Genomic DNA, 13,943 nt, shown 5'->3' on the forward strand with positions numbered 1-13,943 from the left:
CAGCAGTAATACAGAAGTGATGTTTTATAATGAATTGAACATATTTTTAGCCAGATATATGAATCAATTTAACAAGATACAAAAAGGAATATGCTAGTTAAAATTTTGGGAAGATGCACTCTTCCAACATTTTAGTATGACATCAGTGTCTATAATTAGCTTTGTTTAGCTCACTACCACCTTTATGTGATTACAAATATTAATTGGTTGGAATCTACATTTGTGAAATTGAATACTCTTAAAATACAAACCACAGATGCAACTGTAGTATGTGATACTGAGAAAAATTATTATGGCATATTCCAATCAGCAAATATTTCTCAGTTAACTTTGATCATTATCTTCGCTGTGCTCCTATACTGTCGGTAAATTTGCAAAAGTATGTGACTTAGAAAAAAATCACAAAAGAACATCAGAGAATGGGCACTGTATAAAGAGATTATAAGAATGTTTTAAATTTTTTTCATTCTCACTAATTTGGGGGTGTTACATCTCAATGAACTCTTTCTACTCATATTTAAAGCATTATCTGACCATTTATAAATTGAGCAAACCTTCCATAGCCTTCTACAACTCAGTCTTCTATACTCAAGGCCTTCTTGCATGCATGTGCAACAAGACAATTCCATAAATAAACCAGGAAGTTTTTGCAAGAGACTGTTTATCCTGCTGTCTCAAGTGCACTTTATTATTTCACTGTGTAGGCTCATTTAATGGATAAAACTATACAAACATATTCAGAAATTATAAACCAGACTATATATGAAAATATTTAAATGCCAAAGTTTGCACCTGTATGATTACTACCTTCTGATTACTACTTTTTTTTTTTTTTTTTTTTTTTACTGTGGCACTGTTGTAGCAGTTAGATACATGTAAGAATTAGGGTAAAGTTAAAATAATTTTTTTGTAAAAGTTGAGATAGCTATAGAGATCAGTGAGAGCAGGGGATGGGGTATTACTGTTCAACCATTAGTATTTAAGCAGGAGGATCTGAATATCAGCATGATGGGTGTTACTTGAGGAACTGGGCATGGGAATCTTTGGGGGGGACTCACGTAAGATAAGACTTGAATGGGGAAGGGGTTAGGGGAGCAAAAATTGGAGAGCTAAGGCAGGAAATTCGTAGATTTGCAATACTAACAGATTCAAATAGGAGGGCTTTAGGGTGAGAAGGGAGTGGTACAGTGTAAAGGCTGGAGGAGTTGGCCGTTAGGTTGCAATAGAAAAAAGAGTGAAAGAATCCAGACTTTCATGCTGAGATGTGTTTGACTGCTGAAGAAGAGAGGAAGTGCTGAAGTTAAGAGGTCAGAATATGTTGGAAGGTCTCTAACACATGAGAAGCTCTAGGTCAAAAAAGATTCAACTCAACACAAGGCACATCTAGAACCATAAATGCAGGTTCTGTTTTGAGTTGGAGACATGTATTAAGAAGATACAAATTTTTAGTATATTTCAGATCGGGTTTCTAAAACATGATGAACAATTATAATAAAGCTAAAATAATAAAACATACCTGAAAAAAGAAGGTAAAAAAGGAAATTATTCCAAGTACTAAAAACAGCACTGAATATAAGTTGCTCTTTTCTCTTAAAATAGTCTTGTCAGTTTCTGAAAAAATCTATAAAATAATATTTAAAATAACATTTTTTTAAAACAACTAACAATCTAAAATCCTCCCATATTTCTCAATAACTGTGTTTGGTAGTCATTTTCATTCATATAAAATTTGAGCATATGTTACACATATGATTATAGGAATAACAAGCAAATTTCAGGTTGTAGCAAGATTTTTAGGATTTTGTAAATCTCATATAATTACTCAGATTTTTATAATAGCGCTTCATCCAATCCTCAGCTTCATTATGTAGTGATTGTTTAAGACCTGGTTTTATTAGAAATAAATTTTGTGGGCTTTATATTTTTTTTGCATATTTTATTCAAACTTACCCCTATAATTTCTGAAAATATGATTGCAAATGCAGGTTGTAAAGCTCCATTGATAATTGCACATAAAGTTCCAGCTACAAAGTATGGCCATTCAGTTTTGTTCAACTTCATAATTTTCAGAAATGAAGCTGGAGATAATTCTTCGTCCTAAAAAATGGGAATTCTGTTAGGACAAACATGTATGTATTTGGAGAAATATGGAGAAAAAGAGAGATTAAGAGTCAATTTACTACTCCCAGAATCTATTCAGGGGAAGTCAAAATGTATACTTTTTAATAACATGAATAATTAACTGATTGTACATTTATTTTTATTATTTTAATACAAGGAAGAAAGAGCTGTTAGAATATATCTACAGCTCTTGTCATCATATTTTAGTTTATATCATTTTCATTGATCAATACTCTTGCTGTTGGTCAATGGTGACTGAACTATTAATTCTGGGCATATTGTGTGTAATCCATGATTAGATTAATTCAAGTAATTGTTCATTAAGCAATTTATAACAGCAAAGTATTTGCTGCAAATATGAATGCAAGATTCTCGTGTTTTTTCACATCTCTCTTCAAATGCCTCCTTGTTCTTGTACCTTTCTAGAGCAGGAGAATGAATTTAATTTTAACATACTTTGTTGAAAGGAATCAAAGTTCACTAACAGCTCTGCAAAGATACTTACAGGTGAACTAGTTTTCTCATCAGGATCATCATTTTGTACTTCTGGCTTTTTCATGCTTCTTCGAGTTGATCGTCTTCTCAATCCTTTTGTTAAGGATTCTTCAAATTCTGAATCAGATTCACTTTTTTTGACACTAAGTGCATTCTCATCTTTTTCTGATGATGGAACTTCAGCTTCTATTGCCTAAAAGAGGGAAGAACACGATGCTAAGATTAATTATGCATATATTACTTTGAACTTTCAAAATTATGAGGTAATCAAAGTAAAAGTAACTTTGTTTCAGTGCAGAGATAGGGGAAAGCAATACATAATGCTATAAAGCAGCTATGAAAATCTATATTATATTTGAGTAGATCTCTGTCTTCAGAGCTTGATTCATTTATAAGAGTATCCCACCTCTCAAGAAAATACTTATACTAAGTAAGTGGAGGGCAGGGGGTCCAAGTAGCTGCTCTTTTTTTATCAATTAACTCCTAACAGTTCTAAATTGAGTGTAAACCATTTGCACTCATCTTGGGATCTTTCTGAATGAGTTCTCAGTGGATACACTCTTTATTCATGAAGTGAGAAAAAAGTACCCCTCTTCAGTGCAGAACACTCTTAATAATTCTTGACTTTAAATGTAATAAGGAAGTCCAGGATGGAACAGGTCAAAAAGAGATTTGGCTGAAAAATCTGAACAGTCTGGAAAAGAGCCTTACTTTTGGTGGCAGTTTTGCCAGTCTCTTTGACAGAATAAATAAATGTCTACCCACCACTGAGGTATTTAATAGTAACTGGATTCAAAGTTGCCTTCAACTTGTATTTCTTTTTTTCCAGAAAGTTTTTATTTCTTACTGCTTTTAGTACTACTACTAAAACCAACTTTTTTTGCTTTCTTTCAATTTTTTGTTATTTTCTGTTATTTTTAATTTTCTTTCCGTTTTATATTTCCTAATTTTTCCCATTATCACATTTGCTTGAATTCAAAGTTACTTTGAATCTAAGGTGACCAGATGCATTCTTATAATTACTTTATGAAAAAATGTTTTACTTGGCCTAGTTTACTCTTTTCAGTCTGATGTACTGAGATAGCAGTTTCAGTTTCTTTAATGGGTGTGGTGGTTATGCAGTAAAACACCAGTGACACACAAGGCTACAGTGAAGCTCAGCTGTAACCTAACTATCGCATGGGACATGGGACAAAGTATTTTGTTCTTCACTTAATAACTAATATGTTTCTGACGTTTGTATTACTTTCCAATCTCTTTGTTTCTGGCTACATAACGTTAAAAGTGCACATATTTTTGCACTCAGCATAGCTGGATTATTTTTCTTTTTCTCCTATTCCTCCACATTTTTCTTTCTTTAGCAAGAAAATCAGTATGAAGGATTATAACTAAACTGCTTAAAATATGCTTGCTCTATTACTCCAGTATCAGCTACTGCATTTTAACTTTTATCATAGGTTAAGAACAAGCAATGGAATAGCAAACTACTGTAGTCAGCTGCTCTACATTAACTGCAAAAAAAGGAAAACATAAAATAATCTTTTAAGTTTAAATCCCTACAGGATTAAAAATGTACTATCCTGGGTTTAAATAGGTCTGGTATCAAAACTAGTGGTCTCCTCTCTCAAGTTACTGCTCTCCTTTCAAAGTACATATTTTTTTGCTGTTAACAAAATACGCTGCAGAATTCCCCATACTTCTGATAGCATACACTAACTATGGGGATGGAATACAAAACAGAAAAGGAGGCAACAGCTAGCGAGAAAAAAGTACCTGCATGTTAACAAGTTTGTAGTAGATTCCCTTTCTCTCAAGCAACTTAAAATGATTCCCTTGTTCTGTGATAACTCCACCTTCAAACACAGCTATAAGATCTGCATTTCGGACTGTTGACAGTCGATGAGCTACTACAACTGTGGTGCGTCCTTCCCTTGCCTAGAAATAACAATATTTAATGTGAGTATTTCTAAGTATATTCAAAAATTGTTCATCTTCATAGTAGAGTTGAATAAGACCTAAGGGAAACATTAAAATAGTTCACAGAAAAATATAACTTTCAACAAAAATTTAAAAAACAGATTTCAATGAGTACCTTAAAAGAGAAATATAATCTTTAGCTTGAAAATTAATATTAGAAACAATCTTTCACTGTGGCATACAAAAACATCAAATTTTGATCACGAGTATCTAAACAAAATTATCAATATTTAAAATTTTAGAATGTTACAATGTTACAAACCTTAAAATTTAAGAAATGCTAAAAGTTCTTATATTTAAGCCCATAGTTGTTCATTTAAACCTTAAAATCTGTGAAGGATAGTTTATACTCAGAAGCATTAGAAAATATTTCACACTGACATTTAAAAAATTTCAGTGTTTTAAGCTCTAAGTTATTGTTGACTCAAGTAGCTTCACTGAAAATAAAATTCTCTACAATTTCATGTGAAATACATTTCAACTAACTACCTATGTTTGGATATTTATAAGCCTACTGCACATAATGTATCAAATGTCACAGCTTGCCATTTTAATTACCAGGCTGTATTAAAATGATCAAGCAAATTTTATTTTAAATAATCAAAGTAATTATCCCAAGCAGTGGAATTTTGTTGGAACCTGGACAGAGTTCATCTTCAGTGATGTCCCTCAAGGGTCCATACTGGGACCCATATTATTTAATATCTTCATCATTGACATGGGAATGTCATGTTAACATTGACAAGGGAACATTGACATTCATGTTAACATGTTAACATGTTAACATGACATTCATGTTAACATTGACATTCATGTTAACATTGACAAGGGAACCGAGGGTCCGATATGCCGGCCAGACCCTCCTCTTAGGGAAGTCTGCTGCCTCCCTGGAGCCCGCGTGAAGGATGTCACGAGGGCACTCCCTAGTCTGGTACGGCCCTCGGACTATTACCCCCTACTGCTCTTCCGTGTGGGGGGCGATGATACTGCAACGCGAAGTCCTAGGGTGATCAAAAGAGACTTGAGGGCCTTGGGACGGCTAGTAAGAAACTCAGGAGCGCAGGTTATTTTCTCTTCTCTCCTTCCAGTGGTGGGCAGTGACACCAGAAGGAACAGAGATGCCCAATCTATTAATGCATGGCTCCGTGGCTGGTGTCATCGCCACGGATTTGGTTTTTTTGACAACGGAATGGCCTATGCTGCACCGGGTTTGCTGGCATCCGATGGGATTCATCTTTCTCAAAGGGGAAAGAGAATCTTTGCACAGGAACTTGCAGGGCTCATTGACAGAGCTTTAAACTAGACTCGAAGGGGGAGGGGGATAATATCAGGCTTGCCCGAGAGAAGCTGAGGGGCGACGTGCCATGGTTGGAGGGAGCGGCTGACAGCGAGGACAGTCGGCCTGAGTCCTCGAGATGCACGGGGTATGCTTGGGCACAGCCGAAGTCGAGCGGAGTTGAGCCAGGGGATACTGAGGCAACGGGAGCCAAGAGGGAAACACCAGTGAAATGCCTCAAAGCACGCAAGGGGTGTTCTTCTATGAAGGAGGCACGGACGACACCCCAGCTGAAGTGCCTCTACACCAATGCACGCAGCATGGGCAACAAGCAGGAGGAGTTGGAAGCCATTGTACGTCAGGAAAACTATGATATGGTGGCCATCACAGAAACATGGTGGGATGACTCGCACAACTGGAGTGCGGCGATGGATGGCTATAAACTCTTCAGGAGGGATAGGCGAGGCAGGAGAGGTGGTGGGGTAGCCCTATACGTCAGGGAGAGTCTGGATAGTTTAGAGCTCGATGATGGTGATGATAGGGTGGAGTGTCTGTGGGTCAGAATCAGGGGGAAGGCCAACAAGGCAGATATTGTGGTGGGAGTCTGTTACAGACCCCCCAACCAGGATGAGGAGACAGATGAACTATTCTATAAGCAGCTGGGAGAAGCCTCACGATCGCTAGCCCTTGTTCTTGTGGGGGACTTCAACCTGCCAGATGTCTGCTGGAAATACAATACAGCAGAGAGGAAACAGTCCAGGAGGTTCCTGGAGCGTGTGGCAGATAACTTCCTGACGCAGCTGGTGAGTGAGCCAACGAGGGAAGGTGCCCCGCTGGACCTCTTGTTCACCAACAGAGAAGGACTGGTGAGTGATGTGATGGTTGGAGGCTGTCTTGGGCAGAGCGATCATGAAATGATAGAGTTTTTGGTATGTGGAGAAGCGGCGAGGGGGGTCGGCAAAACTGCCACCTTAGACTTCCGGAGGGCGGACTTCGGCCTATTTAGGAGACTGGTCGACAGAGTCCCCTGGGAGGCAGCTCTTATGGGCAAAGGGGTCCAGGAAGGCTGGACATTCTTTAAGGAGGAAGTCCTAAAGGCACAAGAGCGGGCTGTCCCCAGGTGCCAAAAGACGAGCCGGAGGGGAAGAAGACCGGCCTGGCTGACTAGAGAGCTCTGGCTCGAACTGAGGAGAAAGAGGAGAGTCTATGACCTCTGGAAGAAGGGGCGGGCAACTCAGGAGGACTACAGGGGTGTAGCGAGGCTGTGCAGGGAGAAAACTAGAAGGGCCAAAGCTGAGCTAGAGCTCAGTCTGGCTGCTGCTATAAAAGACAACAAAAAACACTTCTTCAAATACATTAGCAGCAAAAGGAGAGCTAAGGAGAATCTCCAGCCCCTAGTAGATGTGGGAGGAAACACAGTGACCAAGGATGAGGAAAAGGCTGAGGTACTTAATGCCTTCTTTGCCTCAGTCTTTATTAGCAGGGCCGACTGTTCTCTGGGTACCCAGCCCCTGGAGTTGGAAGATAGGGATGGGGACCAGACTGGAGCCCCCATTATCCAGGGGGAAATGGTGAGTGACCTGCTGCACCACTTAGACACTCACAAGTCTATGGGGCCTGATGAGATCCACCCGAGAGTGTTGAAGGAGCTGGCAGATGTGCTCACCAAGCCCCTTTCCATCATTTACCAGCAGTCCTGGCTAACTGGGGAAGTCCCTGCTGACTGGAGATTAGCGAATGTGACACCCATCTTCAAGAAGGGCCGGAAGGAGGACCCGGGGAACTACAGGCCTGTCAGCCTGACCTCGGTGCCGGGGAAGCTGATGGAGCAGATCATCCTGAGTGCTATCACACGCCATGTAGAGAATAACCAGGGGATCAGGCCCAGCCAGCATGGGTTCAGGAAAGGCAGGTCCTGCTTGACCAACCTGATCTCCTTCTATGATAAGGTGACCCGCCTAGTGGATGAGGGGAAGGCTGTGGATGTTGTCTATCTAGACTTCAGTAAAGCCTTTGACACGGTTTCCCACGGCATTCTCCTGGAGAAACTGGCTGCTCATGGCTTGGACGGGTGTACTCTTCGCTGGGTAAAGAACTGGCTGGACGGCCGGGCCCAGAGAGTGGTGGTGAATGGAGTTTACTCCGGTTGGCGGCCGGTCACAAGCGGTGTTCCCCAGGGCTCGGTGTTGGGGCCAGTTCTGTTTAACATCTTTATCAATGATCTGGACGAAGGGATCGAGTGCACTCTCAGTAAGTTTGCAGACGACACCAAGTTGTGTGGGAGTGTTGATCTGCTGGAGGGTAGGCAGGCTCTGCAGAGGGACCTGGACAGGCTGGATCGATGGGCTGGGGTGAATTGTATGAGGTTTAACAAGGCCAAGTGCAAGGTCCTGCACTTGGGCCACAGCAACCCCATGCAACGCTACAGGCTTGGGGAAGAGTGGCTGGAAAGCTGCCTGGCAGAGAAGGACCTGGGGGTGTTGGTTGACAGCCGCCTGAATATGAGCCAGCAGTGTGCCCAGGCGGCCAAGAAGGCCAATGGCATCCTGGCCTGTATCAAAAATAGCGTGGCCAGCAGGACTAGGGAAGTGATTGTGCCCCTGTACTCGGCACTGGTGAGGCCGCACCTCGAATACTGTGTTCAGTTTTGGGCCCCCCACTACAAGAGGGATATTGAGGTACTGGAGCGCGTACAGAGAAGGGCAACGAAGCTGGTGAAGGGTCTGGAGCAGAAGTCTTATGAGGAGCGGCTGAGGGAGCTGGGACTGTTTAGCCTGGAGAAAAGGAGGCTGAGGGGAGACCTCATCGCTCTCTACAACTACCTGAAAGGAGGTTGTAGAGAGGTGGGGGTCGGTCTCTTCTCCCAGGTAACAAGTGATAGGACAAGAGGAAATGGCCTCAAGTTGCGCCAGGGGAGGTTTAGACTGGATATGAGGAAATTTTACTTCACCGAGAGGGTTATCAAGCATTGGAACAGACTGCCCAGGGAAGTGGTTGAGTCGCCATCCCTGGAGGTATTTAAAGGACGTTTGGATGAGGTACTTAGAGACATGGTGTAGTGATGGTTTTTGGCAGTGTTAGGTTTATGGTTGGACTCGATGATCTTAAAGGTCTTTTCCAACCTATATGATTCTGTGATTCTGTGATTCTGTGATTCTGTGACATAGATAAATCGGATTGAGTGCACACTCAGCAAGTTTGTGGATGACACCAAGCTGAGTGGTGCAGTTGATTCGCTTGAGGGAAGGGATGGCATCCAGAGGGACAAGCTTGAGGAGTGGGCCCATGTGAACCTTACGAAGTTCAACAAGGCCAAGCGCAAGGCCCTGCACCTGGGTCAGGGCAATCCTCAATGTCAGTACAGACTGGGGGATGGATGGATTGAGAGCAGCCCTGCAGAGAAGGGCTTAGGAATACTGGTGGATGAAAAATTAGACAGGAGCCGACAATGTGCGCTTGCAGCCCAGAAAGCCAATGGTATCCTGGGCTGCATAAAAAGAAGCATGGCCAGCAGGTCGAGGGAGGTGATTCTGCCCCTCTAGTCCGCTTGGTGAGACCCCACCTGGAGTACTGCGTCCAGCTCTGGAGCCCTCAGCACAAGAAGGACATGGTGCTGTTAGAGTGGGTCCTGAGGAGGGCCACAAAAATGATCAGAGGGCTGAAAGACCTCTCCTATGAAGAAAGTCAGAGAGAGTTGCAGTTGTTTAGCCTGGAGAAGTGAAGACTCTGGGGAGAGCTTATTGTGGCCTTTCAGTGTATAAAGGGGGCTTATAACATAGATGGAGAGAGACTTTTTAGCAGGGCCTTTTTAGTAGTGACAGAACAAGGGACAATGGTTTTAAACTGAAAGAGGGTAGATTTAGATGGGATATAAGGAAGAAATTTTTTACGAGGAGAGTGGTGAGACACTGGAACAGGTTGCCCAGAGAAGCTGTGGATTCTCCATCATTGGAAGTGTGCAAAGTCAGGTTGGACAGAGCTTTAAGCAACCTGATCTAGTGAAAGATGTCCCTGCCCATGGCAGAGGGGTTCAATTAGATGATCTTTAAAGGTCCCTTCCAACGCAAACCATTCTACGATTCTATGAGTCCCTAGGTCTTCTGCAAAGGTTTATAGGGATCCCAATTTATAAGATAATGTGACCAAGAAAAGCTAGACAAATAATTAATAATTCTCCTCAAACTGTTTTTCTCCATCCAACAGCAGCAGGAAGCATTACAGTACTCCAGCAGAATCTGAGTGAGTGAATTCAGAATACCATTCGGGGTACAGCCCCAGTATGAATATAGAGGCTCCTGAGTAACACCAGGGATCAGCTGTCCCTTCGTGAGACAGCTCTACATTAAGAATAAAACAAGCACCTAGAAGTATTCATGTTAACTGAAGCAAATGTTTCCTTGGAGTGTTTCCTGCCAAGTCACTGCTACAATCACTTATGACATGCTGGTAGCACTTACCTTGTCTGTCAGGCTTCAACACAAGTTAATTAAATAGGTGACTGACAACAATATGCGTGTCAGTAAGACAGATAATTGCAGGGGATGGTATTTACACCAAGAAAACTTTGATTTAAGCTTAATAATGCAGAAAATATAATTCCATCTTCTCACTTGAAACAAGATTCCTCTCTGTAATACCTGCAGGACCTCAAAAATTCTCTGTACAGAGAATATTTGCCAAATCCAAGTTTACCTTTTGTGTTTTAAGGGTCACTATTTCTTGCAGCTCTTTCAACAAATGTCTGGAAAAAAAGTAAATATTAGGCTCCTATGTAGCTGCTTCATTTTAGAACACTACTGACCTTGTCCAGTGCTGCCTGCACAACTGATTCACTCTCAGTATCCAAAGCTGATGTTGCCTCATCAAGCAGAAGAATTTTAGGATTGCGAACCAGAGCTCGGGCAATTGCTATTCTTTGCTTCTGGCCTCCACTCAGCTGTGCCCCTCTTTCTCCAACCACGGTTTCAAACTTCTACAAGACAACCACACACATTTCCAAAGCACTCAGTGGCACAGTCCTTTCACCAAAGAAAGGCAGTGTAAAGAAAAGGCTTATCAGTATCAGTAGCCCCGGCAGCATCTTCTCCTTCCTCTAAAACACTACACGATAAATATCCACTTGGATATACCTGCCTAATCGTTTGTGTCCCTGGAATTCTAATAGTTCTTCAAATGCTCACCAAGTCATGACCTAAAGATGTAAAATTGACATTATTCTCAAAAGTTATGAGGAAGCTCTGTGCAGCTCTGCTTATTCACAGCTCCAGGGATAGCTTCCTCTGTTTATGAGAAACCCTTCCAAGGAACTATTTGACACAAGAAGATTTAGGAAAAATTATTTCAGCAGGACAGCTGGTTTGCTTACGTTGGGTAGCTTCATGATGAAGTCGTAAGCATTCGCTTCCTTGGTAGCTTTTTCAATCTCTTCCATGGTGACGTCCTCACGGCCATAACGAATATTTTCTGCAATAGTAGTAGCAAACAGCACGGGCTCCTGATTCACCACACCAATAATCTCCCGCAGATATCTTACATTTAGGGTCTTAATATCCTGCCCATCAATGGTAACCTAAACAAAAGGAAGCAGACAAAAATTGTTTACCAAGTGTTTTGGTCAAGGAACCTCTCTCCCCAGGTTGGCACATGCCTTTTTAGGGGAGACTTTACCATGTCATTGGAACAAGGGCAGTGAGGCCAGAACTAGACTTCCAACAACTGTGACACACAGAGCAGTCATCTCACTTGAGGTATCTTACCATGCCTTCCTTGGGATCGTAAAATCTCTGGATGAGCTGAACAGTTGTACTTTTCCCACAGCCACTGCCACCAACCAGGGCCACTGTCTGGCCACAGCTAACCTTGAGATTCAAGCCCTTCAGTATCTGTGCATGTAAGAAAGGTAACCAAAAACATAACAGTATGTAAAAATGTCAGTGTAAATTTGAAGAAACTCTAAAAACTACAATACAATATCCTTCATATTTATAGCAGAATCTGGAACAAAATAAAATTTATAAACATGTGAGTTTAAATTTTGGATAACTAATGACTTCAGCTTAATTTTCTTCATATTTACATCACAATTAGTCAAATATCAATGTATTAGACAACACACTTCACAATTACCCATATCATGAACCAGTTCATGTGACAAAATAATAATATGATTACTACCCACAAATAAAATATAATATAAAAACAACATGATGCAATATTTCTGTATTATGTTGCCTCACCTTTTTCTTTAATGCACCATGCAAACTACAGGAAAACTATTGTACAGTAAAAGTAATGGTTAAAAGTTACAGAATATCCTCTACATTGTTTTGGACGGACATTTTAGTAACCTTGAAGTATCCTTAATTTTTCCCCTTTTGATTAGAATTGCTGGTGGGGCTTGTTTACAACAGTGACATTTCATTGCACAATAAATAACCTTTTTGTGGTAGTCAGCATAAAATATAGCATTTCACAGCCATGGAAGATACAAAGTTTTGCCTTCCTTGGGACTCTTACAAAGGGTAAATATAGCTCGTTGGTGCCATGTAATTGCTCTTTCATTTTATTTTCAAGAATATAACCTGTATTGGGCTGTGTAGTGGGGCTGGAGAACAGGCACACAGTTAGCATGTCCACGCCATGTATATTTAATTTTGTCCGCCTTTCTGCCCTACCTGCTCACCTGAGTAGTAAGAAGATACAACAATAGGAAAAAAGGAACAAAGTGGTTTTGTTTCTACTTTACATGACAAAAGTTGTACAGGAGTCTGTACAGCTTTCACTACTTCGTACAACTTCTGTGGTTGGAAATGTATATTGAAATGGAGAAAAGCATATTTTTTGCTAATTAGTCTTCTAGAAGGACTAGGCTACAGAGAAGTACGCATACGTGAACGTCAGCATCTATATCATGGCTAAATGCATTTTTCCATTCTGAAGGTACAGCCATGCACCGGTACATTCCAATATTCTTGCAATGTACTTCCCGATACCTTGCAGCCCTGTGTCCTTGTCACCATCTCTTTCTTCCTAAATTTCTACCCTCAGCACTACCACTGCCTCTTCACCCTTAGTACCAATATTTGTGTGCTTTACAAGTGAAATATATCTCACTGTTTAGGAACAAGAGGCATAAACAAATAATAAATTTTAGTATGTCTTGTTTTGCTATAATATTTTTAGCTCAAAACAAGAAATCCAATATAAGTAATAACAATTGAAAATTTATGAAGCATCCTTATTTAATCTTCTGGTCATAATGCTATAGATAATTTAGTCTATAGACCTTGTATAGAACAACTCAAACAAATCTAATGTAAATAAAGTAGCAAATAGAAGTTGATCTAAAACCTGTCAATTAGCACTGATTTCAGTGGACTATTGATAAGAACCTTTTTCCTATACCAAAATAAAATCCGTAATTAAATCCATTTAGGCTGTTTCTAACAACTTAAGGCAAACAGAGAAGAGAGAGTAAGGATAGCAAATAAATCAGTCTAGTGCAATGGGAAGTAAATTGCAGTCTTTTCATGCCTGTCAGTTACTTTGCTGCATTTAATCCTGTTGAAAAGAAGAGTCAACTTGAAAGTCAGGTAGATTAAACTTAGGCAGAAATGAACTACCCTGAGTTATTTGACCTCCTCATTTTTCTCTTTACTATAATTTATGAAATACTTACTAAATGTTTGGTGTAGCCTTGACTTCCTATAATTATTATCTCTGAAACCATGGGGGAGAAATCTCTATTCGTATCATACCTGTATAAACTTATAAAATAATCCACTGAGATCAATAGTTGTCTTTTCATTTATATTTCTATATGAAGAAAAATCAAGCACATTCACTTAATTCACTTTCTTGATAGAAGGAAAAGCCAAAATATTTAACATATTTATGAGTAAAAATGGCTTAAAAAGAAAGCTCTGTGTCTTTCCTTTCTGCCTATCAGAAGTAAGAAAGATCCCTTTATCAAGGTCAGTGATTTTCCTTCAAGGTAGGGAAGGAAATAGTTACACAGTGCAAAGACACTCTTCATGAAAATATTTTCAGAAATCATTCACATGTCTTCCACCTC

The 13,943-nt window shown here is 40.4% G+C and overlaps 1 protein-coding gene across 1 annotated transcript in view; it reads right to left on the reverse strand.

Annotated features, from left to right (window-relative positions):
- The window catches only part of ABCB1 (ATP binding cassette subfamily B member 1), a 48,706-nt gene that overhangs the window by 20,501 nt on the left and 14,262 nt on the right, over positions 1-13,943 (reverse strand). Inside the window, exons 11-17 of the mRNA XM_075495527.1 lie at positions 11,626-11,751; positions 11,235-11,438; positions 10,671-10,841; positions 4,390-4,551; positions 2,627-2,809; positions 1,951-2,097; positions 1,517-1,621 (exon numbers count right to left, since the gene is read on the reverse strand). Of these exons, the coding sequence (XP_075351642.1) occupies positions 1,517-1,621; positions 1,951-2,097; positions 2,627-2,809; positions 4,390-4,551; positions 10,671-10,841; positions 11,235-11,438; positions 11,626-11,751 (1,098 nt within the window). The remainder of the gene's footprint in view (positions 1-1,516; positions 1,622-1,950; positions 2,098-2,626; positions 2,810-4,389; positions 4,552-10,670; positions 10,842-11,234; positions 11,439-11,625; positions 11,752-13,943) is intronic.

The sequence above is a fragment of the Mycteria americana genome, chromosome 2 (assembly GCF_035582795.1).
Source record: "Mycteria americana isolate JAX WOST 10 ecotype Jacksonville Zoo and Gardens chromosome 2, USCA_MyAme_1.0, whole genome shotgun sequence".
Classification (NCBI taxonomy): domain Eukaryota; kingdom Metazoa; phylum Chordata; class Aves; order Ciconiiformes; family Ciconiidae; genus Mycteria; species Mycteria americana.